Source organism: Morus notabilis, unplaced genomic scaffold (assembly GCF_000414095.1).
Source record: "Morus notabilis unplaced genomic scaffold, ASM41409v2 Scaffold571, whole genome shotgun sequence".
Taxonomy (NCBI): Eukaryota; Viridiplantae; Streptophyta; class Magnoliopsida; order Rosales; family Moraceae; genus Morus; species Morus notabilis.
This window is the reverse complement of record NW_010359982.1, coordinates 297,479-322,567: the sequence shown is the minus strand read 5'-3', so window position 1 is coordinate 322,567 and position 25,089 is coordinate 297,479. Positions and strand designations below refer to the sequence as shown.

Here is a 25,089-nt window from a genome sequence, read left to right as displayed (position 1 = left end):
TCTATATCATAATTATATAATATATTATACAGTAATGGTTTTATGGTATTATATTAAATATAATAATAATATATTATATTGTAGTTATATATATTATAGTATAGTATAATATAATATAATTATAATTTTTAATTACATTATAACTGAAATATTAATGTATATTATATAATTTTATAATATGTTTTATACTATTATAACTATATTAACCATTTTAATAATATTATTATATTATATATCATATTTATATAATAATAATAATTTATTATATTATGTTACCTTTTCTATATTATATTAATTATACTAATATATAAAATATTAGTGTTATATGTAACATAAAGATAATTTTATCTACATGAAAATATTCATAATACATTCCATAATATTCTTAAAATTACAACTAAATAAATAAATTAATTTTCTTTTTCATTCTATTATTATTATTATTCTCGTTACTATCATAATTTTTCCACTACAACGAACCTTAGGTTATGCCCGTTTCTGTTTATGAATATGGGCTGGATCTGACTCACTGAGACCCAGAGGCTTCTTAAACTTGAAATTGAGCCCATAATTCCCTCCGGGGCCTTTCTTCTTCTTTCATCAATACGCTCAACTGAGTCTGCACACCGAGTTCGCCGAGTCCCCCACGAATTCTCTCCCTCTCTCTCCCTCTCTCTCTCTCTCTCTCTACAGAAATCAACAGTGATTCTCTTTCTCTCTAAACAGAAATCAACAGTGATTTAGATCTAAAAACCCCATTCAAAAGATCCACCAGAAACCATGTCATGAGAGAACGATTCCGATCTCCAGATTCCGATCCCAAATCGAAACCCTAGGGGAACTGAATTCCAGATCTCCATTTTCAGCTCTGAATTTCAGAATTTGATCACGAAACCCTAGCCATGTCGTGCTTAGCCCTCTCTCTTCAACCCTCCAATGGCTCCGACATCCTCCTCCAGACTCGCGAGTGGTTCCCTCCCGCCCGCGCCCTCGTCGCCCTCTCCGCCTTCCGCCAGACTCGCCACGCCTTCGCTGCCGCCAAACACAGCCACCACCACCGCCACGACCACCCCTCCGATTCCGATCCCGCCGTCGATTCCATCGGCGACGATCCCTTGGCGGCCTCCAGCGGCCAGGTAATCGTCGGCGTCGAAAGCCGGTATCGAGTCGTTTATCGCCTTGTGAACTCGATCTACGTTCTCGGAATCACCACCGCCGATCACGACAACTCGATCAATGTGTTCGAATGCATCCACGTCGTCAATCAGGCCGTCAGCGTCGTCGTCGCCGCTTGCCGCGGCGTCGATGTGACGCCGGAGAAGCTCGGGAGGAAGTACGCGGAGATCTATATGGCGTTGGACATCGTTCTTAGGGGAGTTAGCAATATCCGCCTTGCCGCGATGCTCGGGTCGATGCACGGCGACAGCATTGCGAAGATGGTGCACTCGGCGCTCGACACCGAGAACAAGATCCGCGGCGCCGATAGTTGGAGCAATGTGGAGGGGAATTCTGTCGAAAACCTTGCGAATATCGAGGTGTTTTCAATGGCAGTGTTTGAATTGCCGGCGGAGACTATTGCGGCGGGGGATGAGGTTGCCGCGACGCTCGCTCCCGTTGTGCAGAGCGAGCAGCTGGATCAGGAGGAAAAGGTGGAGGAGAGCGAGGGGGAGAAGGACCCTTTCGCGGCGAGCGAGAAGATTAACCAGCCGGAGGAGCTGGTGAGTGGGTTCAAGAAGACGAGAGATCCTTCCGCCACGGATTTGACCAAGGCGTTGGCGACTCTCGAGGTGACGACGCTGCCGCCCGCGGAGGCGACACAGTCAACGCACATTGCCGTCGAAGGGTTTGAAGGAGAGTACGGTGGAATTGAGTTCGGGAATGAGCAGGCTTCTCTGGGAGACACTTTTGAGGGCTTCAGCGAGGCTTGGGGTGGCGGTTTAGACCCCTCAGAGTTTGTTGGATCGACAAAAGTTGCGAAACTGCAGGGTCTCGGAGGGCTTGAATTGCTGCAGACCGGGCAAAGCGACGCAGCTTCAAAAGCAGATGCTGCCCCCGCGAGCGGGGCTTCAGGTAATGCACTTGATGACCTTGTGAAATCAACTGAAATGAAAGGACCTGAGATGTACATTTCGGAACAGATTAGTGCCGAGTTTAGAGAATCATTGCTTGCTAGAGTAGGATTAATGGGGACTGTCTATTTGAAAACTTTGCCGGTCAAATCTTCTGGTGATAATAAGGAAACAGAGTTCTCATTCCGGGTTGAGGGCACAAGTCCGGTTAAGAGATTTGTTATGCAGAGTTCTCGGATTAGTAGTCTTGGCAATGGATTGTTCCACGTTAGGACCGCGGCTTCTGAGGAGCCTTTGCCGATTTTGAAGTATAGTCTGCTTCCTAGGTCTACACCATTGCCATTGAGGGTTCGTCTTATTAAACGTCACAGTGGAACTTTACTTTCTGTGATGATTCAATACGTATCAAACCCCGATTTGCCTGCACCATTGAGTGATGTGACGTTTGTCTTGAAACTACCAGTCGATCCTTCATTGTTGAAGGTTTCGCCTAAAGCAGTGCTGAATAGGGCCGAGAGAGAATTGAAATGGCATGTTTCGGAGATCCCATTGAAGGCGTCTCCTGGAAGGTTGAGGGTGAGAATGCCTGTGGATTCTAGTGAGAATGATGGTGGTGAAGAGATGGAGGTTGTTGCTTATGTGAAATTTTCGGTACAAGGGACTAAATCGTTGTCTGGGATTTGCCTACGGCCTGCCACCGAGGGAAAAACTGACTTTTATGAGGTTAGCCACAGGTATGAGAGTGGGGTGTATTTGTGCAATTGATCCACGATAAGAACGGCTGTTTCATTGTAGATTGTTTGTTCTTTTCTGCTCTTCATTTTCCATTGAGGAGGTTTTTTGTTATGATGTGTTTGTACCATTCTTTTTGACATTGTGCTTGTAAGGAAGATTGTCCGTTAAGTGAAAGCCTTTCTTTTTCTCTTTGGTTATTTATTCTCGATCTTCACCAATGTAAAATGTTTTTCTTTGTATGGTTGTCTCTCATTTTCAGTTTTATCATCTTTCGTTTCTACATCCCATCATAGATTTTAAAACATTCAGAAAATGAAATAGATTAGAGGTTCTACATGGTTTATCTTTCAGGACGTGCAGTACCTGTTTTCTCTCCTTTCCTTAATGATGAACTCAAGGATTATTGTTCTCTTTCAATTTCCATAGCCAAAAGTTGGGTGGGTCAATCTTCCTCACACTTATGTTCTTCAATCTCCATTTCTTTTCTTTTTGCCCTGCTTGTGTGTCTTTGGTATCTAGTTCTATCTTACACATGACAAGGGAATTAAATCAAGAGGAAGAGGACGAAAAAAAAGCAAGAAATGAAGAATGTATTAAAGTGCTAATACAGAAGTCAGAAAAACTATGGATATGTTCATTCACAACCCATTTGTGGTTATGATTTTGAGTTGTGTATGTGAGAGAAAAACACTATAACAAAAAAGTAAATACTGTAGCAATAAAACTTATATTATGACTTGAGTTGTGAAATAAATATGGCCATGTTAACTGATTGAAACTTATATATATATATATATATATATATATTTGTCTTATTGTATTTCCCTTTTGAAAATGAGTAAAAGTTTCATGAGATAATTTTAGTTGCCTCTTTGTTGGGTTTTTGCAATAGTTAATTGTGTTTTGAGGTTGGGCTAATTGGAAAAAATTTCAATGTTTTGAGGTCTACAAGAGTTGAAATATTGCCGGCTTTTCGTTTGATTATTGTGGCATGATGATCTCTATTGGAGATTGAGATTTCCTCTTGATCACTAGTGGATGAGCCTAAATCAATTCTCTTTGGCGATGAAACCGGTTTTAGTTGAAGATTTTTTTTTTTCCTGCAGGTTATTTTGATCAATTTTGCTGTTTTAACTGACCGTATGAAAGAAGGAAAAAAAAAAGTTTATATGAACTTATTAAATACTATCTGATAGTGATGGTATATATTTATAGCAAATGTAAACGAAGGATACACTTTATAAACAGTTTTAGGCTTCGTACACTTCACAGATTTGAGTTTTCAATTCGAGTTGAGATGTGACATTTTCTGAGAGTTTTTTACTGTAGCAGAAAAAGTTAGATGTGACATTTTTTTAGAATTTTTTGTTATAAAAATTTAAAATTAAAAACTCGAATCGGTAAAATGAACTATGCCTAAGGGATAAAACTCTACAAATGTAACTCTTATGGACACGAGAGTTACGGAAGGGAAATATTTATGGGTAGTCCCGTAGTTTTGGAAAAGCTCGACTTGAAAACATGTCGTTTAATAGAAAAGAAATGTCGTTCACTCCAAGTTAAGCTGTACTTTCTCCACATTGACGGAGACAATTCGATGCACGAGAGACGTCGTGTCGTGAATCCATACAAAGCTCATGTTGGCAATTTGTGTCGACCGTCGTATTAGTGTAGAGCTAAGATGAGAATTTTACATAATTATCCCAATCTTAACATGACTACGTGACACGAACAGGTTAAGAATTCTCAACCCTAACACGACTTGTTTTAATATGGGTTGACACTAATATGACCCGTCAATACAAGACTTTTGTAAATTACAACGCACAATCAACCCGTAACGCACTCAATCCGAAATGAACCTGCAATCTGTCAATGGCCCTTGATGTTTTTTTACTTTAAATATGGGAAAAAAAACATACAAACACCTCTTAAAGTGTATAGGTGTGGACTTTTACTATTTATTATTGATTAATATCATTTTTAGTCAAATAACTATATTAATTAAAATGGTATTAATTAATAGTAAAGAGTACAAATTTAGATCCATATACTCTAAAGGTAATTTTAATAATTTTATCCTATGCACTAATATCATATAAACACAACATAATAAAACGCATATGTTCTTAAAATTAAATCAAATTCCATACGAGTACAAACTAAATCTTAAAAATTTAGAATATTTCTAACCAAGAAGTAGGGAAAAAAAAAGGAAAAAAAAAATAGAGCAATAAGAAAAGTAAGGAAAAAATATTTTATAAAACGCGTATGTTTGTTTGATTGTATTAGAACATCGTATTATATAATAATATAATAATATAATATTTATTGTGACTATCATATTATAAAAGCTAATACATATGATAAATTAATACAGTTTATGTCGTATTATTAAATATGACTCATTTTTAGCGTATTAATTGTATTATTTTATAGCGAATTCATGATTTATGTCGAAATTTGGCACGACTGGGGTCAGAGTCGGGCCGATATAGAGTCATGTCCGAATTTATAATTGAGGGGCACAATGCAAATTTGTATCTTTTAAAAATTACATTTTCATCCCTTAATTTTTATAAAACTACATTTTGATCCTAAAATTTTTATAAAATTATTTTTTAACCCCAAAACTTTTTAAAATTATATTTTAATTCCAAAAAATTTTAAAAAAAATTATATTTTGACCCCAAAATTTTTGAAAGTCACATTTTAACCCTAAATTTTAAAATTTTATATTTAGACTCCTTGTACAATACAACATGACACCAAATACGACAATACAATACACCTTATACAATACAATAAAAGCTACCAAATGTGGCACAATACAATAAAACTACTAAACATGGCCTGTATGATATCCAAAATAACGTAATAGGTGGTTTTATTCACACCTTTTTTTTTATTCTCTACACATTTTTTAAATACACATCTCACATAATTTAGAATAGTCAAGTGAAAATTGATGTTTTATTATAGATTTTAAAATTAATAATAGCTTATAATTTAAGATGTAATATGTGGGTGTGTTAACAGAAAAAACTATACAATCAGTTTCATTTTATAATAAAATTTAATTATGTAATTAAGTTTATCATAGTTGTCTTTTTGTCATTTTATGTAAAAGTCTTTTTATTATAAAGAATTTTAAGAGGGAGTGGAGAATAAAAAAAAAAGTGTACGAGTTGAACTGTCATAACGCAGTATCGTCATGAAGTACATTCTCTGCTCCTCCTTTTGTTCTTATATTAAACCTACAATTTGGCCTTTTTAAATCATAATTATCATATCAAATTACATGCAAGAACACATTTTATGCGCGGTAGAGCGATCAATTGGGTCCAGTAAACATCATTTCGTTTTCGCTTATTTTCTCAGGTTCCTCGGTATCATTTCAATAGACTTGTATTCCAAGTTTTGGCACATATATCAAAAATAACAGATTTTCACATTTTCACCAAAAAAGCAAAGCGAAGCAAAACAAAACAAAAGGGGTCGTAAAAAAAAAAAAAAAGAAAAGAAAGAAAGAAAATTACCAAAAGAGAACATTAGGTGGTATGTTACAAAATTAAAATGTCTTTATATTAAGGCCCCAACTTTTTCTACGGTTCAAATTAATGTAACATTTTGTTGATTTTTATTTATTTGTGTGATACAAATTAAATGCTTAAGAAAATATAATGTTGAATATATTATACTGATAATGGATAGTGCACCAGGTTTGACACCACAAAAAGTAAATTAATCGGCCCAAACACAACACGAGGCACATTTAGATCCAATTTAAACTGATCAGGTTGGGATGGATCGACTCATATAACATCTCTAGATAACGTTAAAAATTAGATACCCTAATTCTATATAATCAAGAGCAATAAATCACAGAAAAATAAATCAAACAAAAATAAATACACAAATTTAAAAAAATTCGCCTCAATATAAGACTATGTAATCACACACCATATAATTCTTTGTGTTTCTTTAACCTTTCTAATAACTGTGTTTCTTTAACCTTTCTAATAACTCTAAAAACTAAGAAGGCGGCAAACTTGTTGGCACAAAGATCATCACATCCTCAAAACACACATCATGGCAACTGTGCATTTTACCATGCCCTAAAAACCCTAAAACAATGCCCCTTTTATAATGAAAGTTATTTAAAAAAAAAAACTTTTATAATGAATTTAAAATTCATCTTTTGTAGCCAAGAAAAAAAAATCCCATAAAACAATTCCCCTTTTTATAATGAAAGTTAGGGCAACTAGATTTTACAAGTATGAAATTCCTAACGTCGATTTACAAATTCTTTAGTGTAAGTCAATAATCATCATGGCAATAATTAGACTACACAACTTAACAGATAGCTGCTCAGATAGCTGCTCTTATATATGCATAACATAATCAACTTCATGTCAAGTCTATTTGTTTTAAGAGAACCGAGTTTATAAAACTCAAACCATCGTGATAGACTAGAGAATGATCTTTTAATTCCAATTGTACAAGAGCAATGATCCACACTCCGACCTAGATTTAAATAATGTCGAGTATATTATACTAGATAACTCCTAGGTATATAACATAATAAACTTCGTGTTGATCATTTGTTTAATTAGGTTTTAACACTATAGAGTTTATATAAAACATGAATGACAAAATTTCTTGAATACGTCAAGACATTTTCATACACTAGCAATAGAATCTTTTCAAAATGAAGTTCCATGTTTATTGACCTTAATATGTCCAAACACTTCAGTTGTACATATTGATCAGTATAAACACAAAAGCTAGATTAAGCTAATCACTTCACAAACAAATTGACCAATCTATGCACACAAAGGTCCACCATTAGGCTCGAGGAATCAAACTTTGGCCCCATATCTAATAAATAGGTACAACTCAAATCAATCAATTTCAATTGCCCCCCATAAATGGGAGAAATATTGGTCTCCTCTATCTATTATGCCTACACACTGCTTTCAGTTTTTCGTCTCTTTTTCTTAACTTTTTTTCCCAATTCATTTATTGACGTGCCACTTGGAAAAAGTTCGTTTGGAACAATATGACAAACGTGATATTTCAAAAGAAGGCAATGGAAATCTACATGGGAAGAAAAGTTCATAAAATTTTCCCAAAACTTGGAGTAAGCATTAGGTCTCGTTCATTTCACCGATTCGAGTTTTCAGTTTTAGATTTCTATAGTTAAAAGCTCTAAAAAAATGGCACATCTAACTTTTCTACTACAATGAAAAGCTCTTAGAAAATACCACATCTCAGCTCGAATTGAAAACTTGAGTCTGCAAAGTGAACGAGGCCTTAATGTTTTGCCAGTAACTTTTATAGTGTCCGGAGAAGAATTCTCAATACCATGTTGGGAATATAATAATCTGTACATTTTACTTTAGAATTGGTGAATTTTAAACAATGAAATTATAAATAGAGAAAAGGAGAAGTACTCTTTAAAAGTGCATAGTTCATGATTTTTACTCTTTACTCTTAATTAATAATTTTTTTTAGTCAAATAATTATACTAACAGAAGAGTATTAATCAAGATAAAAATTCAAAAAAAAAAGATACAAATTCAAAGGCATGTACTTTTAAGGATAAATTATGTAATTTTTTATATATATAATAATAATAAAAAACTATAATAGTGTAGTGAAGACGCCATTGAACCACCCAGGTTTGTAGGATTGATTCAAGTGCAAGAGCTTTTGGGAAAAGAAAAGAAAGTTTCACTAAATGGGTAAAAAATCATTTTCCATTAACATGTAGCCCCTAGTACTACTTATTGTCCGGCATTATAATTCTTGACAGTATAATACTTGGCAATGATTTAGTAAATAGTTTGACTTACCAATTACCATACCTTTGCTTCGCATGCTATATAATATGATCAAGGTTATATATAGGCAACAAAAACTTATAATTCAAGTCTCATTTTTTCATTATACTTTTGAATCCTTTTCGTATCCAAAAGAAGCATCATGCATGTTTCAATGCATATAATATGACTTGTTTATACAATTAGTAATTAGTAATTAATAATTATTAAAGAAGGCAATTAATTCACTAATTATGCTTATACTTTGCTTTTCCTAAAGACAAAGTTGGTCTAGGACAAAGGATCAGTACAAGTTCCTATCATGATTAGTTTAGGGATGACCGCAAATTTACTTCTTTTCTAATGAAAAAAAGCCATTATTACTTTAAAAATAAAAAATAAAATAAAAGACACCATGAGATTTGTTTTATTGATATTTACAATGATGGTGTATTTAGCACGAGAATTTTGTTTCTTCTCTATAATCATTCCATTTTATGTTGGATATGCAAAAATTCCTAACCAAGTCATTGCTTTCACCGCCCTAATAATATGTTGATAACTTGATTCAAAATGGGTATTCTTCCAACATAAGGTTAGGTGTTGAATTAAACTCAAATATTTCCTATAAGAATAAGTTAATTATCTTTCTTTCTCTCTCTTCTTTCATATTACTTACATAATGAGCATTTTCCTATCACTTTGAAGAATACTTCAATTCTCAATAAGCATATGGAACCTTCTAATCCTGCACATACCCTTCTCAAATCATTCTAGAAGGGAAAAAAAATCAAAGAGAATTTAATTGCGATTTTTTTCGTAAATATTTAATATTATCGTGAAATTTTAACTTAGATTTCTTCTAAGCTCAAACTAATATATGCTTAATTAAATAAAGACATTGTGTTATTAGAGAAAATTGAAGATTCGGGCTAACGCTAATAAGGGTTGTTAGTATTAATTTATTAAAAAGAATGTCTTACAAAAATAATTATATGCAAAACTAATTCAAAGTAGATAGTATATACTATAATGATAAATCATACTAATTATAAGGATAAGTAATTAAGCATGATTTTCTTATATTGTCGGTCAATAGTGCTCACACGCAATCATCAAGAATAAATCACCATAGCTGACATATTTTATGTCGAATATATATTGTATTAAATTAATATAAGGCTTTATTTGGACATAGTTAATACCGTATGAACTTGGCTCACTAGTAATCAAGTTGGATTAACTTAATTAGAAGGAAGTAATCTCTTGTGAGTAATACGCCAGCTTATTCATAAAGCCAAACACTAACATCCAACAGAGTAGATATCCTCAAAATTAAACAAATAAATAATTTTAGAATTAAAAAAACAAAAAACTTTGCTTTTAACTTCCTGCAACAAATCCCGTCTCAACACTTTAGGAGACGTTTGGTTCATGAATTAGAATCATGAGATTATAACCATTTTTTATTTACGTGTATTTTTTGTGAATCTCAACACTTTAGGAGACGTTTGGTTCATGAATTAGAATCATGAGATTAGAACCATTTTTGATTTACGTGTATTTTTTGTGAGAAAAAACACTGTAGTGAACCATGAATCATGATTCGAATCAGGATACGAATCCCCTTACCAAACACATTTTTACTATGCAAGAACGAGATAACAATGCAAAGTTTTTGTTTGTACATTAATTATCAGTAGAACACAGTTTTTAATCGTCGTATATGTATTAAAGTTTATTGTAAATATTACAAACTTGCAAAGAACATGTATATTTTTGCACTGAGATGAAACCAAAGGAAACTGACATTTACCAAAGTGTATATACCATATAATATCAAAAAGATGGTACTATATAAATATATATATATATATATATTGAAATTCAGAAAACACATGATTGTTATGTCACTCTCAGGTTTCTCGTGATTTTCATTCATTTCTATGGCCACCTAACAAAACAAGAGGCCTTCACTTTCAATAACTGAGACAGAGAGCCTGAAAAAACATTATCATTAATCAACAACAAAAACAACAACAGATAATTAAAAAGGTTTCCGATCAACACTGTACACAAATCTTTACTTCTACGTAAAGTCATATACTTAATTACCACATATATTTTCTCCAACAATCAAAGCAAACTCCCAAAAATACTCGCTTCTGACCATTTTGCCCCCACAAAATCAAAATACTCCCAGATTCAAAATACTCAAACCTATTAGTAGTGGCACCCCCGCCAAGGGTAGTTCAGTCCAGACGCTGACAATAAAGGGAATTTCGTGTCGCTGTCGTTTCCTGTGAACCACGTGCATGTCACGTGACCACTAGGCTTTACACGTTAGGCACGTAAAACGACGCCGTTACAGCCACACTTGCATGATCTTTGCAGCTCAATGCCTTGAGCAGCCTCCAAGAGCCACCACCTCCGCCGCCGCTCTTGCTGGAATTACTCCGGCTAACCGGCAAATTCCCACCCGAATCCATCGGTGGAAAAAGCGTCGTCGTGATCGGGACATTCCGCCTGGCCTGCCGGCTCTTGATGTCGCCGAGCTCCATCTCCGCCGGGAACTTCACCGTCCCGAACATGAGAAAGGACGACCACCGCACCCGACCCGCCTTTTTGGGCGACACGTCGCGCTTCCCAACGCTCTTTGTCGATGAATTCCGGTCGATATCCAATGCCGGAGACACTGCCGAGGTGTTCCAAGCCCTACGGAGCTTTTGGTAATCCAAAGACCGGCTGTTCCTCATGACCATCCTGGCTTTTGTGTTGCTGCTCGACCGGGAAACACCGGAGCTTTGTAACTCCGATAAAGACTCCGATCGTCGACGAAAACCCGATGTCGGTTTCTCGTCGAAATCCTTGGAGAAATTGAACTTGGGAGGGCTTTGTTCTCTGAAGGGTATAAGTCTCCCGCAGAAGATAATGTCCTCGGCAGAAGACATGTTGTGGTCGGAGCTTAAGTCGCTGAAGAACTCGAACAACTCCGGTGGCTCCGAAGCCGACCGGCGATTCGAATTAGTTGTGTTGTTCTTGGACGACATGTCGTTGCTTAGAGGAAGCTCGGAGAGAGAAAGTGCTTCTTCTGCTTCTTCTTGATCTTCTTCTTCTTGTTGTTGTTGGATATGGTGAATATCAAGGTTATTATCGTCGTTGAATTCCATATTTGATATAGTTTCAGAAAGAAGAGAGAAAGAGAGAGACGGGAAATGGAAAATGGAAGGAAGCAACAGAAAGAGGGAATTGTCTTAGGAATTACTTGTACAATGAAAAGAGTTAGTACAATTTGTATACTGTTATATAGATATATAGATATACCTTAATAGAGAAATATATATAGAGAGAGGGAGAAAAGAAGAGAGTTCTTTTTGGAGGATGTCTTGGAATTTTCTTTAGGGACTAAATCATAAAAATCAAAACTTTTTTTTTTTGTCGGGGATGTGACCTTTTTTTTTTTATGTTTCTTCTTGACGGCTTCTAGAAAAAAAGAGAGGAAAGAGTAATATAAATATTTTTTGAAAATGTATCGTCTTTTTAGTTAAATAATCACATTAATAAAATTATATTTATCAAGAGTAAAGATTAAAAGCCTAAATTCATATACTCGGTAAATTTTTTATTTTTTTCGATAGAAAATAAGGAGTGATATACAGATATGAGAAACAGCATCTAAAGAAATAGCCAGAAACGCATATAGGAGGTGAAAGGGGCCAAAAAAATAAAAAAGAAAATTTAAAACTATATATATATATATATATATAATTGAAGAGAGCTAGAGACAGAAGTAATTATATAGACATGGAAATATTGTTCGAGAGTAAAAAATATTTACATGTTTTTTTCTATAAAAAATCAAATGTTTACTAAATTTCATCAAATGTGTATTTTTTAATTTATTTTCTTTTGGCAAAATATTTAGAACTCTAGGGTACGAAATCTATCTATCTATCTATTTCGCACTTCCTAAATCAAAAGTGTAATAGAATCAACTAAATTTAAAATACAAAAGCCAAAACAATAAAAAGAGAGTCATATATAATTGAAGAGAGCTATAGACAACAGTAATTTTATAGATTGGAAACTTTGTTTTAGAGTACTATAAAAAAATTTAAAAAAAAAATTAACCTTTTTTTTAATTCAAATGTTTATTAAATTTCTTCACATGTGTATTTCTTTTAATTTATTTCATTTTGACAAAAATTTTATAACTCCAGGGTTACGAAATCTATCTATTGTGGTCGGCACTTCATGTATATTAAAAGCAATTGAATTTAAAATGTCTTTTTTTAGGGAATCTTTTAAAACATATAATAATTCAAAAAGAATTTCCACACACCTACAAAAAAAAAAAAAAAAAAAAAAAAAAAATCAAACATTATAAGAAAAAAATTAGGAAGCCCCAAAAAAAAAAACAAATGCCCGTGTTTTTTTTTTTTTTTCACTTTGTTTGTATTTTCGTGAATATTAATTAAACCGGCTGAGATAGGGAGGTTATTTTGGACAATGCTGGTTTTCTTTTTTTTTTTTGCTCAATGTTAGTTGGCGGTTAATGTCGTTTGTTTTTCTCTAAACGTACGATGTTGGGACGGCCACGAATATACCCATTTAAGAGGTCACCTGTCCTCACCAAAGCCACCAATGAAAATGTATATCTCTCTCTCTCTCTCTCTCTCTCTCTCTCTCTCTCTCTCTCTCTCTCTCTCTCTCTCTCTCTCTCTCTCTCATCATACTTAAAGTCTTACCTCTAATGGGGTCTTCTTTTTGTAGTTTTCACTTTACCTTCTACACAAATGACTGGTGAGATGGTCACTATTATAAAAGCTCCCTTCTACCCTCTAAGTTTAGGTTTTTCTTTATTTTTTTTTTCTTTTCTCCTTTTCTTACATCAATAATTTGCTATAGTATGTAAGTTTAGTTTGGAGTTTCTTTCATTCCCTTTCTTAGGAATAATGGAGACCTAAAAATGGCATATATACGTATACGTACATAATCAAAGAATCAAAGGATAGAAAATGAAAGATGCCATGATAACAAGAAGTGGGATCCACTTGCTCTCTTTCATGTTGAGTTGTCCTATACGGTGTCGGATAGCAATTTTGTAGCTGTTATGCTTTCATGCATTATTGATTAGCGGTGGAAATTTTTGTGGTAGGATCGGAGAAAAAAAAAACTATTAGTAATTTTTATTTTTAACTGTTATATATGTATCAAAAATTATCTTAACATATATACGTAATATGCTTCCATTGATTTTTTTTTTTTAAATGTTAGAGGAACATAAAAGAACAAAAACACGCCAAGCATTAATTCTATACTAGTAGTGTACTTATGGTTAGTAGTTGAAACTTTTATCACCTAGTCTAACCCCATTATCACGCCTCAAAAAATAAATAAAAGGGCCGTTCGGTTCGCTAATTCGAGTTGAGATGTGATGTTGTGTGAGAGCTTTTTACTGTAACAAAAAAGTTAGATATGACTGTTTCTGAGAACTTTTTACTGTAGCAAAACTCGAATCAGCAAAAAAAAACAGGGCCTAAGCATCACTAGCCACTGGTGTTGTTAAGTATTAAATACCTTTTTCTGACTGCATACAATGCATACAACCATATAGACGGAGTGACATTAGGATTTGTTGGGAAGATATTATATGCGAAACTAGTCTAACACACTTTAGAAATCTAATTTGACCTAAAAAATTAACTTATTAGGTCTTGAGTCATTCTATGTATATAAATCACTTTACATTCTCATCCACTTTCTATGTGGGACAACACACACATGTATTTTTTTCAATAATCTCCCCCTCATATGTGTTTACTATACATATACTTTTCTCAATAGGACCGGTGGAAGAATAGACCCCCGCTAAAAAAGCAAAAAAGAAAAAAATTAACTCTCTTATAACTTCCATAATTATACTCTTTATTTCCGTATTTATGCCCGCCACTGATATACTCAGAATACTTTTTTCTTTTCATTTTCTGAAAGCTTGCTCTTTTACTTTCAGGCTTTCTTTGATTTTTTTCACTGAGCTCTAATTTTTTTCTTTTTGCTGGTTTTTTATTATGCTCTAATTGATAACGTGCTTCCCAATTAACAGTGAAATTACAAACTTTTGAACTAGATTCTCATATTAACTTTTGAACTAGATTCTTCTTCCCAATTCCATTCATAAAGATTAACGCATTGGATGAGACATGCACAGAACAATGCATTCACATTTTGGTGTGTATATGATGTATTGATATTAGTATCTAACTTTCAGACGAGTACAAAACTACTTTTAAAAGAAAAACAATTACGAAAAAAAAAAAAAAAAAGAAATCCCTTCTTTCTTTCCAACTCATTAAGCAAATCCGTAATAATATTTTATCTTTTGTAAGTTGTAAGTACAGATCCCATGTATATTCTTTGAAAAAAAAAAAAGTACAGATCCCATATACTTGCTTAATTACGTGACTTTTTAGGTGCAAATAAGGTCATTGCCTTAGTTAATTGAAGCCATTTTATTCAACGCAAAATAGTCTTCCGGTATTAATTTGGTTTGAAATATACTCGTATGTACATAAAGAGAGGCAGTCAACCAAGTACCTTAATCTTTTTTTTTTTTTTTTTGGCCATCTTCCTCCTTAAAGTATCTCCAATACATGACAAATCGATGTGTTAATATCACATTTTAGCATTTTTTTTAAAAATATTCTTCATTACAATGTAATTTATTACGTTAAATTTGTCAAATCATATACTTGATAACAATTTTCACATCAAGTATAATAGATAATAAATTTTACCATTTAATTGTTATTGGTTGATGCATTAACTTTTTCTTTTAATAATGATAACATTGTAATTCTCAATTTATTTTACTATTATTAGAAGTCTACTTTTTTATAATGAGAAAAAGTAAATATAGCATTCAAAATAGTAGTTGAATAGTATTATGTATTAGATTATAAAATAGAATAGCACATTAAATATTTTAATTTTAACACTTTTTAATTAAAAAATAATAATAATGACATTAACATTTACACTTGAGATGGTCTTTAATATTGAATAGTTCTTTAAAAGGAGTCCTTTTAAAGGCAACACCAAAAAAAAAATGAAAAAATGAAATAAAAATCGAAATAAAAAAGCGTTCGACAATGCTTTAATAACTAATAAGATCTTGAACCACCTAAGTATTCATGAGTTATATGTTTCATACTTTCGTGTAGAAGTTGAAAATTTTGAAGAATTAATTCTAGAGTGATTACAGGCTGGTATAATGAAAAGGACATTTATCCACAACCAACTGATTTCATGAGAGATGCACTTTCAAACACCACTTCATGAATACAAATATCTCCAACTTTTATGGACCATAACTAATTAGTTGTAAATATCTCATGAATTTTAACACGTTTTGTGATATAAAATTTTAAATAAAAACCTTTCAGCCAGTTTGCTTGCATATTTTATTTGATTTGATTTTTAACCATATTTGATACAGATCCAACGACTAATAAATAAGAAATACCGATGTTTCTAAAAAAGAAAGAATACTAAAGGAAGTCTCATTTTATTTTCCCTCTTAGCCAGTTTGCTTGCATATTTTGTTTTCCAAGTATCATTTTATAATTGGTCAGATTAGCAAACAGTGGTAATCAATAAATCCGTTCAATTGATTTTTTTTTAAAAAAAAAAAAAAAAAAAAAAAAAAAAAAAACCGTTTAATTGATGTGGTATTATAGTGTAATGTATAGTTGATAATAATTTGAGCATTACATTTACTATACCTATTAAATACTAGAAAATTGTCATGGAGGCTATGACGTCTTTGACTAGTCCAAACTATTAGCGGCGGACAACTTTGTATTGTTTAAACCTTCCAAGTAATATTCAAATTTTTATTTTTTTTTTAGCCAAAAACAAGAAAAAGAAAAAGATTCAAATTTTTGTTTCGAGATCGTTTTATGATTTATCCCCAGCTTCCTTAATTTTGGTTTGAAGAAAAGTCTCTTGTTCGACAATTTGCCTTCGGTGCCAAGATAGGGAGGTATCAACTTTCCACACATTGATCAGTTGTGTCATTGCAGCAAACAACGATCTGTTATGACTCTCATCCGCAGGGCTCTCTCTCCCATTATTTAGGGAGCGATTCTCTTCGTGTCCGCAGTGAGACTGCAATTATGACTCTCATCCGCAGTGAGGCTGCAATTATGCCTCTCAGTGGGCTTAGTGTAATTTAGATTCCGTGAACGCTACCAAATGAAAGTATAAGCCGAGTTCTCGTATCGTCCCACCTGTAGTCTCAATAAATTTCTCTTAAGACACTGAGTGAAGGCGTGAATGTACCACTAATTTCTTTTTTTTTTATTAATTAGCAAAAAAAAAAGAGAAAAGTACATGGGGGCGTAAATACGCCACTGTGGTATCACTTTCTTTTTTCACTCATCACTTCTGGTGGCTGCACCATCCACCGCATGTAATTTTTTTGCAGCCACCTAACATGGATTTATATAGTACAATGACCCATTTTTTCTTTTTAATTTTGGAGAGATCTACTAGAGAAGAAGGAAGAGAATTTAGAGATTCATGAAAGAAAGGAAATTAGACTGCACCCTGCGGAAATAGACACTCTTATATGAAGAAAAAAGCAAAGAGCAAACAAACGAAAGAGAGGAGAGCAAGGCAACTTGATGTGCTCATCATCAAAGGCTAAAGCCCTGTGAATTTGAATGTTTAATTTTAATTTTATTATAATTAAAAAAAATTTAAAAAAAAATAATATTTAATTTTTTTTATTACAGTTAAAAAATTTCACATAAAATTATTTCTCAATTTAAATTAAAAACTAAAGTCCTAATAAAGTCTAAAAATACTTCTTTCGTTTGTTTATTTATTTATTATTTTCTTCTGTTTTTTTTTCTTTGTTTTTTTTTTCCCCCTACAACACGTGTGGTTAAAAATTTGAAGTAGATTGATGTTTCGACAGTAAACACTGTGGCTGATTTCATCCCTCCGAAGTTGATATGACACAATTCAATTATTTATTAAATTTTATTAAATTATCATATGATTTTATTTTTTTATTTTTTTTGCGAATTTAACGTGTTTCGCACGACTTTCTTTTTAATTTAATTTATGACAGACTATATACTTTTCTCTTCAATATTTAACGAGCATATCCTGGAACCATTGGACCCGATTTACCTTTAACCCCCCCTCTTTGCATAATATAAGTTGGATAACTTAATAAATTTAGGTGTTGTTTGATGTACGGATTTGCATCTGAAACTATGATTCTGATTTAGAACTAGTATTTGTTTATATAAAGTAAAAAGTGATTATGATTTGACTCACTCAGAATCAGTATTTGGTTATAATGATTCTGATTTAAAGTTTAAACATTGATGTAATGTTTTAAACTATGAATCACCTCTAATTCTAAAACCATCATTTTAGTTTTTGGGAATTCAAACCTCTGATTCTGATTTTAGTTTCAGAACTATAATTTAGGCCTAAAATTATAAATCATGATTCTGATTCTAAAATCAAAACTAAAATCAAAATTAAAATCACCATCATTTAAACTCTCATACCAAACAAACCCTTAATATATCAAAAACACGCATGAGAGTATTATACTAGGATAAGCAATAGAGAGTTGATGATAGTCTACCGTGTTACCAATGTTGTGTTGTAATACTGAAGCTAGTACTGATTCTACTGAATATTCAAAGTAACTGGAAATTCTAGCTAGTGGTGATAGTTTACCGTGCTATCAGGGATTTCTCACCCCAAGTATTAGGAAAAAAAAATTAAATAAATAGCAAATAAAAGCATGATTTTCTCACCCCACGTTTAGAAAAATAAATACATAGTAAAAAAAATCCAAGAGTTTGAGAGCGGGGCACCACTTACGGGATACAACAAGAGAAATCACTCTGCGCCAATCCCTAAACAGGAGAGATCCCGCAGTGGCAGCTGATAGCATCTCGACTAGTGCCGGCTCTTCCATTAGGCCATTTAAGCAATTGCTTAAGGACCCCAAATAATTAAGGCCCCCAAATAGTTAAGAATCCTAATTAAAATAGGTCTAACTAACTTTTTAACATATTTTTATATCTTCTTTCTTTATTATGGGAAAAGGTCCTTGTTAAAATTTTCGCTTTTAAGGCCTCAAATTTGCTTAAGCCGGCCATGTGTCCGACGTTGTACGTTGACAAGCAAAAGCACATTAAGTATGACGCGACGACGGATGACAGTACAACAAGTGCCGAGAAAAGAGATGGGAGGAGAGAAACATGTTTCAAAAAATAAAATAAAAAATCTTTAAGAGCCTGAGAAATATCCATCAAAATTTGAGCTTTTTCTCTCTTTACAAACGAACAAGGCACAAAAGTAAATACAAGTGTCAAGTCCTAATAGGAAAACACTCACTCAACACACTAATAATCGAGCACGGCAGAAGTTCGTTTAACAAAACTGCTAGAGTTTATTGCTAAGAACACCAACCAAGGTCACTTACAACACTAAGGTGGCGTTTGGTTCATGGATTCAAACCATGTGATTAGAATTATTTTTGATTTACGTGTATTTTTTGTGAAAGAAAATACTGTAACGAATCATAAACCATGATTCGAATCATAGAACGAATCTAGATACCAAACGGACTCTAATATTCTTAAACGGGATATTTATATTTTTATACCATGTGTTTTAAGTTTATTAAAAATCTATACATTTAGTTTTTAATCTCATCAAATGTATACTTTTGAATTAAATTTCATATACAAATTTATGTCTTCTCAATGAATAATTAAGTTTGACAACTATACTTAAGAAAAAAAGAAAAAGATAACTAAAACTTTTAAATATTACAAAAAATAAAAACACAACCCATTTTAATGGTATTTTGCATATTTTTTAGGTCAAAACTATAAGCCTATAAAAAAAATTTATTTTCCTCTCTTTCTATTCAAGAGTATTTTAGGTATTTTTAAAGTTAAAATAGAGAGTTAATTGTGATAAGGTATAAATTTAAATATTAAATCTAATTTGAAGGTATACATTTAATGAGATAAAAAATGAAAATATAACTTTTAAATAAACCTAAAACATAAGTATAAAAAGATAAATATCCCATTTTTAAACAATTCATTTTCATTTTTTAATAATATCTTTATTTTAAATACTTTCTTTTAATTAAAATAATTCTTTTTAAATATCTTCTTACTTAAATTATTAAAAAAATCCTATAATTTTAATTATTTTTCAATGTGATTTTTTGAAATACTTTTTTTTTTCCTTTTGCACCATTTAATGAATCTAGTTTTTGAAGCTAGTTTGTGTATAATAAATGATTCAACTAATCTCAAAATAAACAAAGTATAAAGAACTTTGATTTTGCTTTCGCCTTCAGGAATATGTTTGAACTATTAGATTTTGGTTAATTTTACTTAAAGCTGTATAATTCACTAATTTAAATTTTTAATTTAAGTTAAAATGTGAATTTATGTAAAAAAAATTTATTGTAATAAAAAAATTTGATATAACTATTTTTAAAAATTTTTACTATAACAAAACTCAAATTCTAAACTCAAATAATAAAAATCTCATTCGTTTCACTAATTTAAATTTAAAATTTGAATTGAAATGTAATTTTATGTGAAAACTTTTTACTGTAACAATAAAATTAATTATAACTGTTTATAAAAAAATTTTATTGTAATAAAACTCAAATTAAACCAACAGAGTCAAAATGAACAAACCTTAGATTTTTGTATTTTTCTTTTTTTAAAATTAATAAATTGGATTGGAAAATCTCGTTAAAGTAGGACAAAAGGGTTTTCTTTTTCTTTTAGGAAATGTTGGGTAAAGTTTTTCCATCAATTTTTGTTTTTTTTTTCATCATTTAACGAGTCAAATGCAATCAAATTCGTGGCACACAAAGTAACTTCGTGTCCCTCTTTCTAGTAGAAACAATCCACACCTTTTGTTTCTTATCTTCTTTCATTTCCAACGTCACAACAAGTCAAAATCTTTACCATCCACAAAAATCGATTCCAATCAGAACACGTAAAGCCTAGAAATAAGAATGGCCAAATTCATCTTGATCTTGCGCTTTATAAGTACTAGAATTTCCCAATATTACAAAATGCGAATCAAAGAAAATTCAAAAACAAAACCATAAGAAGCAACAGAGAATTTCAGATATATGATAGAGAGATATATCAAAATACCAGAGTCAATACAAAAATTGAACTTATAATTTGGCTTCAATATCACAAATCAAACGTCTGATTCGTCCAATTCGGTCAGGAAAAAAAAAAAACCCTAATCCCAAATACAAAAAACCCTAAACCGAATACGAGCAGAAATACACCAATATACCATTGTTAATACAGAGAATTCATCTATCATTTCGGCAACAAAAGAGATGAAAATCCCAAACCCCAGCCCTAGATCTAGAGGAGAAGCATCAGAACAAGAATCAACCTCCGAAGCCGTAGAGAGTACGACCCTGGCGCTTGAGAGCATAGACGACGTCCATGGCGGTCACGGTCTTCCGGCGAGCGTGCTCGGTGTAGGTGACGGCGTCGCGGATGACGTTCTCGAGGAAGCTCTTGAGGCCACCGCGAGTCTCCTCGTAGATCAGGCCGCTGATTCGCTTGACTCCGCCCCGCCTCGCCAGCCGTCGGATCGCCGGCTTCGTTATCCCCTGGATGTTGTCGCGGAGCACCTTCCGATGTCTCTTCGCGCCTCCCTTTCCCAGCCCCTTTCCTCCTTTTCCTCTCCCCGACATCTTCTGTAAAGTTTCTGGGAAAGTTTCTTCCCGGACTTTCCTTTGAGTTTTTCTTCTCTCTGTTTTTGTTACTGGAAATGTGCCGTTGTGATTTTTCGTTTTGGGGTTTCTTTTTATAGATGGAGAGGGTTGGACAATGGCCGTTGGATTTCGTAGCGATCCTCGTCAAGTGTGAATTTGAGATTAGTAGCTGTTGGATTATTTTTTCTTGAATCTGATTGGTGGAAATTCTGTTACGCAGATCTTGCGGGGGGGTTTTTGAACTCGTGAATTATTGCCCTTGGCGGGATCTTTGACGAAAGTGAAAACTCCAAACTTCAAACGTCTACTGCTAAGCGCAAAGAAACAGAATAGTTTTCTGTTTTTTTTTTTTTTTTTTTTTTTGAAATTAAGGCATCATTTATTTTGAAAATTTAAGTTTTTAATTTGAGTCAAGATATGATATTTTTTAAAAATTTTTAACTGTAACAGAAAAATTAGATGTGATATTTTCTAAAAGCTTTTCACTATAAAAATTTAGAACTAAAAACTTGAATCAGTGAAAATAAATGAGACCTAAGAATACAAAAGGAAAATGTCCTTACCATAAACTTGCCCATAAAGAAATAGATAGTAGAATTAGATAATGTTCATTTCACCGATTTGAGTTTAAAATTCGCATTTTGCTACAGTAAAAAGCTCTCATAAACAGTTAAATTTAATTTTTTTATTACAGTAAAAAGATCACATAAGTCACATATAAATTCGAATTAAAAACTTAAATCAGCAAACTAAATGGGCTTTTAATTAAAAATAATTAAAGAAAAATGTTAAATAGAAACATGGTCACGAACCAAGTGAAATTTACTAAAGGATATTTGTAAAAATATTTTTTCAAAGAACATATTTTTAGTAAATATCAGACTTTATTATAAATAAATAAATAAAAAATCAACCAACAAGATCATTATAATTTATAAATAGGGAAATTAGAACTTAAAAACATTTTTTTTTTTTTGAAAAAGATCCATTATATTAATAATAATAAAAAAGAAACTATTGAGCAATAGTATTGTTTTCCCCGTGAGATCCATTACCGCCACCCCTGCACCCAACGGCAATGGATGTAATTTTTGAAATTATTGTTACATTATTTTTTTCTTATTCTATCTCAAAACTCATAATTTCACAAAATGATTTTACAACGGTATTTCGTAATCAAACTCAACAGCGAAAAAAAAATCAGAATCAAATAGAACCCATTTAGTTCGCTGATTCGAGTTTTTAATTCGAATTTAAATGTAATTTTATAGTCCCATTTAATTTCGTTCATTTCACCGATTAAAGTTTAAAATTTAAATTTTACTATAGTAAAAAACTCTCATAAACAATCACATCTAAAAAAATCTAACTTTTTAATTATAATAAAAAATTTTTATATAAAATTATATCTCAACTCAAATTAACGAACTAAACGAGCCATGTTTGATTACCATTTTATTATTCCTTATCATTGCCCTTGCCCCTGTTGATGCCTCTGCCAGCCATGGAGACCACGGTGCAACACAAAGGCCAATGCATGACGTGGATAATCATAGCACAATTTTGATCACATTGGAATCGCGCTGAAAAATTGGAGGCTCAGCAGTGCTATATCATTTAAAAAAAAAAAAAAAAAAAACCAATATCTCATCATCCATGTAAGATTAAATATAAATGTTGGTTATTTTTGGAGATTGTTTCATAATAGTCTTGCTTAATACCAAGGAAGCCCATGATAGTATCATACCAGGATCATAGTAGTCTTGCTTAATACCAAGGAAGCCCATGATAGTATCATACCAGGATACCTACAGTAGCCCAAAAGCAACGATAATCTATTACTAATAGTATGTTGTTAGCTAGTGGTAGTACACTACTATGCTACTGGTGGTATCCTAGTACTCTCTACTCCAAGGATTTCAATCAAAAGATGTAGGGAGCAGAGCACCGGCTGCAGTGGCAAAGATCCCTCCACGAAAGCCCTTATACCGGAGAGATTCTACTATGGCAGCAACCACGCCCTTACGCCGGAGAGAATCTACTATGGCAGCCATCACGTTGGGAGATTTTAGTATGACAACTTCCAACATCTCCAACACCGCATGGCTACCACAAATACAAACATAGGGTGGAATCAGGAGATCTCCGTTTGATGGTTATTTGTGGACCATGTTAGGCCAATTTCAATCCCTTTATAAATTTAAATTTTCAATTCATGAAATATAACATTTTTAAAAAAATTTTCACTATAACAAAAAAAAATTAAATAAAATTTTTTAATATAAAAATTAAAAATTAAAAACTCAAATAAATAAAATAAATAAAACCTAAATAACACAAAAAGGTTAGAGAAGAAAAACATGTTTCAAATAAAAGCAAAGGTGTAATTGTATACACGTCACTTGCCAGGTCCAATAGAAAACCTATAGCAATTGATCCTTCAATAATTTTCTATTATGTGAAAGGGAGCACAACTAGTAGTACTTCATTGCCAACATACGAGAAATCCAAAATTATAAAAAAGTTAATGGTAAACCCACCATTAATTGCTTTATTCATGAATTCCATAGCAATAAAAATACATGACCTATTGAGACGAATTTAACTTGCTATCCAAGTTGACTCAGTAAAAAGGATGATCCATTCAGATCAACATGAAAGTCAAATTACATTGCATTATCATAATGCATGTGGTATATTTGAAAAAAAGTTTACCCCTTCCTCCTCTTATATTACAATCCTCTTTCAGCAGATTCTCCTCCTCAATCTAGAATCCACATAGATAAAAGCAAGTTTAGAATTGTTGTGCTTTTAAAATAATTGCTCTTAGTTGTGCTAAGCTTCAGCTGTGACCAAAAACAGATGAGTATTTGGTAAATTTGTTTTCAAAAGCCCTAATCCTAAATACAAAAAAACCCAAAACCTAATAAGAGCATAAATACACCAATATACCCTTGGTAATACAGAGAATTCATCTATCATTTCGGTAACAAAAGGGATGAAAATCCCAAACCCCAACCCTAGCTCTAGAGGAGAAGCATCAGAACCAAATCAACCTCCGAAGCCGTAGAGAGTACGGCCCTGGCGCTTGAGAGCATAGACGACGTCCATGGCGGTCACGGTCTTCCGGCGAGCGTGCTCGGTGTAGGTGACGGCGTCGCGGATGACGTTCTCGAGGAAGCTCTTGAGGACACCGCGAGTCTCCTCGTAGATCAGACCGCTGATTCGCTTGACTCCGCCACGCCTCGCCAGCCGTCGGATCGCCGGCTTCGTTATCCCCTGGATGTTGTCGCGGAGCACCTTCCGATGCCTCTTCGCGCCTCCCTTTCCCAGCCCCTTTCCTCCTTTTCCTCTCCCCGACATCTTCTGTAAAGTTTCTGGGAAAGATTCTTCTCGTACTTTCCTTTGAGTTTTTCTTCTCTCTGTTTTTGTTACTGGAAATGTGCCGTTGTGATTTTTCGTTTTGGGGTTTTATTTTTATAGATGGAGAGGGTTGGACAATGGCCGTTGGATTTCGCAGCGATCCTCGTCAAGTGTGAATTTGAGATTAGTAGCCGTTGGATTATTTTTTCTTGAATCTGATTGGTGGAGATTCTGTTACGCGGATCTTGCGGGGGGGTTTTTGAACTCGTGAATTATTGCC

The 25,089-nt window shown here is 33.0% G+C and overlaps 4 protein-coding genes across 4 annotated transcripts; 1 reads left to right on the top strand and 3 right to left on the bottom strand.

The window, feature by feature from the left end:
• The first annotated feature begins 616 nt into the window (after window positions 1-616).
• On the top strand, window positions 617-2,992 carry LOC21396043. Its single transcript, XM_010095560.2, has one exon. It carries the CDS (start codon window positions 903-905, stop codon window positions 2,832-2,834), a length of 1,932 nt encoding a protein of 643 aa, XP_010093862.1. The 5' UTR covers window positions 617-902; the 3' UTR covers window positions 2,835-2,992.
• A 7,641-nt stretch (window positions 2,993-10,633) lies between these two features.
• Window positions 10,634-11,918, bottom strand: LOC21396042. Its single transcript, XM_010095559.2, has one exon. It carries the CDS (start codon window positions 11,797-11,799, stop codon window positions 10,966-10,968), a length of 834 nt encoding a protein of 277 aa, XP_010093861.1. The 5' UTR covers window positions 11,800-11,918; the 3' UTR covers window positions 10,634-10,965.
• An 8,941-nt stretch (window positions 11,919-20,859) lies between these two features.
• On the bottom strand, window positions 20,860-21,555 carry LOC21396041 (histone H4). The gene has a single exon (XM_010095558.2). It carries the CDS (start codon window positions 21,423-21,425, stop codon window positions 21,114-21,116), a length of 312 nt encoding a protein of 103 aa, XP_010093860.1. The 5' UTR covers window positions 21,426-21,555; the 3' UTR covers window positions 20,860-21,113.
• A 2,461-nt stretch (window positions 21,556-24,016) lies between these two features.
• On the bottom strand, window positions 24,017-24,883 carry LOC21396040 (histone H4). Its single transcript, XM_010095557.2, has one exon. The coding sequence runs from the start codon at window positions 24,807-24,809 to the stop codon at window positions 24,498-24,500; it is 312 nt and encodes a 103-aa protein (XP_010093859.1). The 5' UTR covers window positions 24,810-24,883; the 3' UTR covers window positions 24,017-24,497.
• Window positions 24,884-25,089: the final 206 nt, after the last annotated feature.

Excerpts from the sequence above, each read along its gene's own strand:
- LOC21396043 (XM_010095560.2), top strand. The coding sequence starts at position 903 with ATGTCGTGCTTAGCCCTCTCTCTTCAACCCTCCAATGGCTCCGACATC.
- LOC21396042 (XM_010095559.2), bottom strand. The coding sequence starts at position 11,799 with ATGGAATTCAACGACGATAATAACCTTGATATTCACCATATCCAACAA.
- LOC21396041 (XM_010095558.2), bottom strand. The coding sequence starts at position 21,425 with ATGTCGGGGAGAGGAAAAGGAGGAAAGGGGCTGGGAAAGGGAGGCGCG.
- LOC21396040 (XM_010095557.2), bottom strand. The coding sequence starts at position 24,809 with ATGTCGGGGAGAGGAAAAGGAGGAAAGGGGCTGGGAAAGGGAGGCGCG.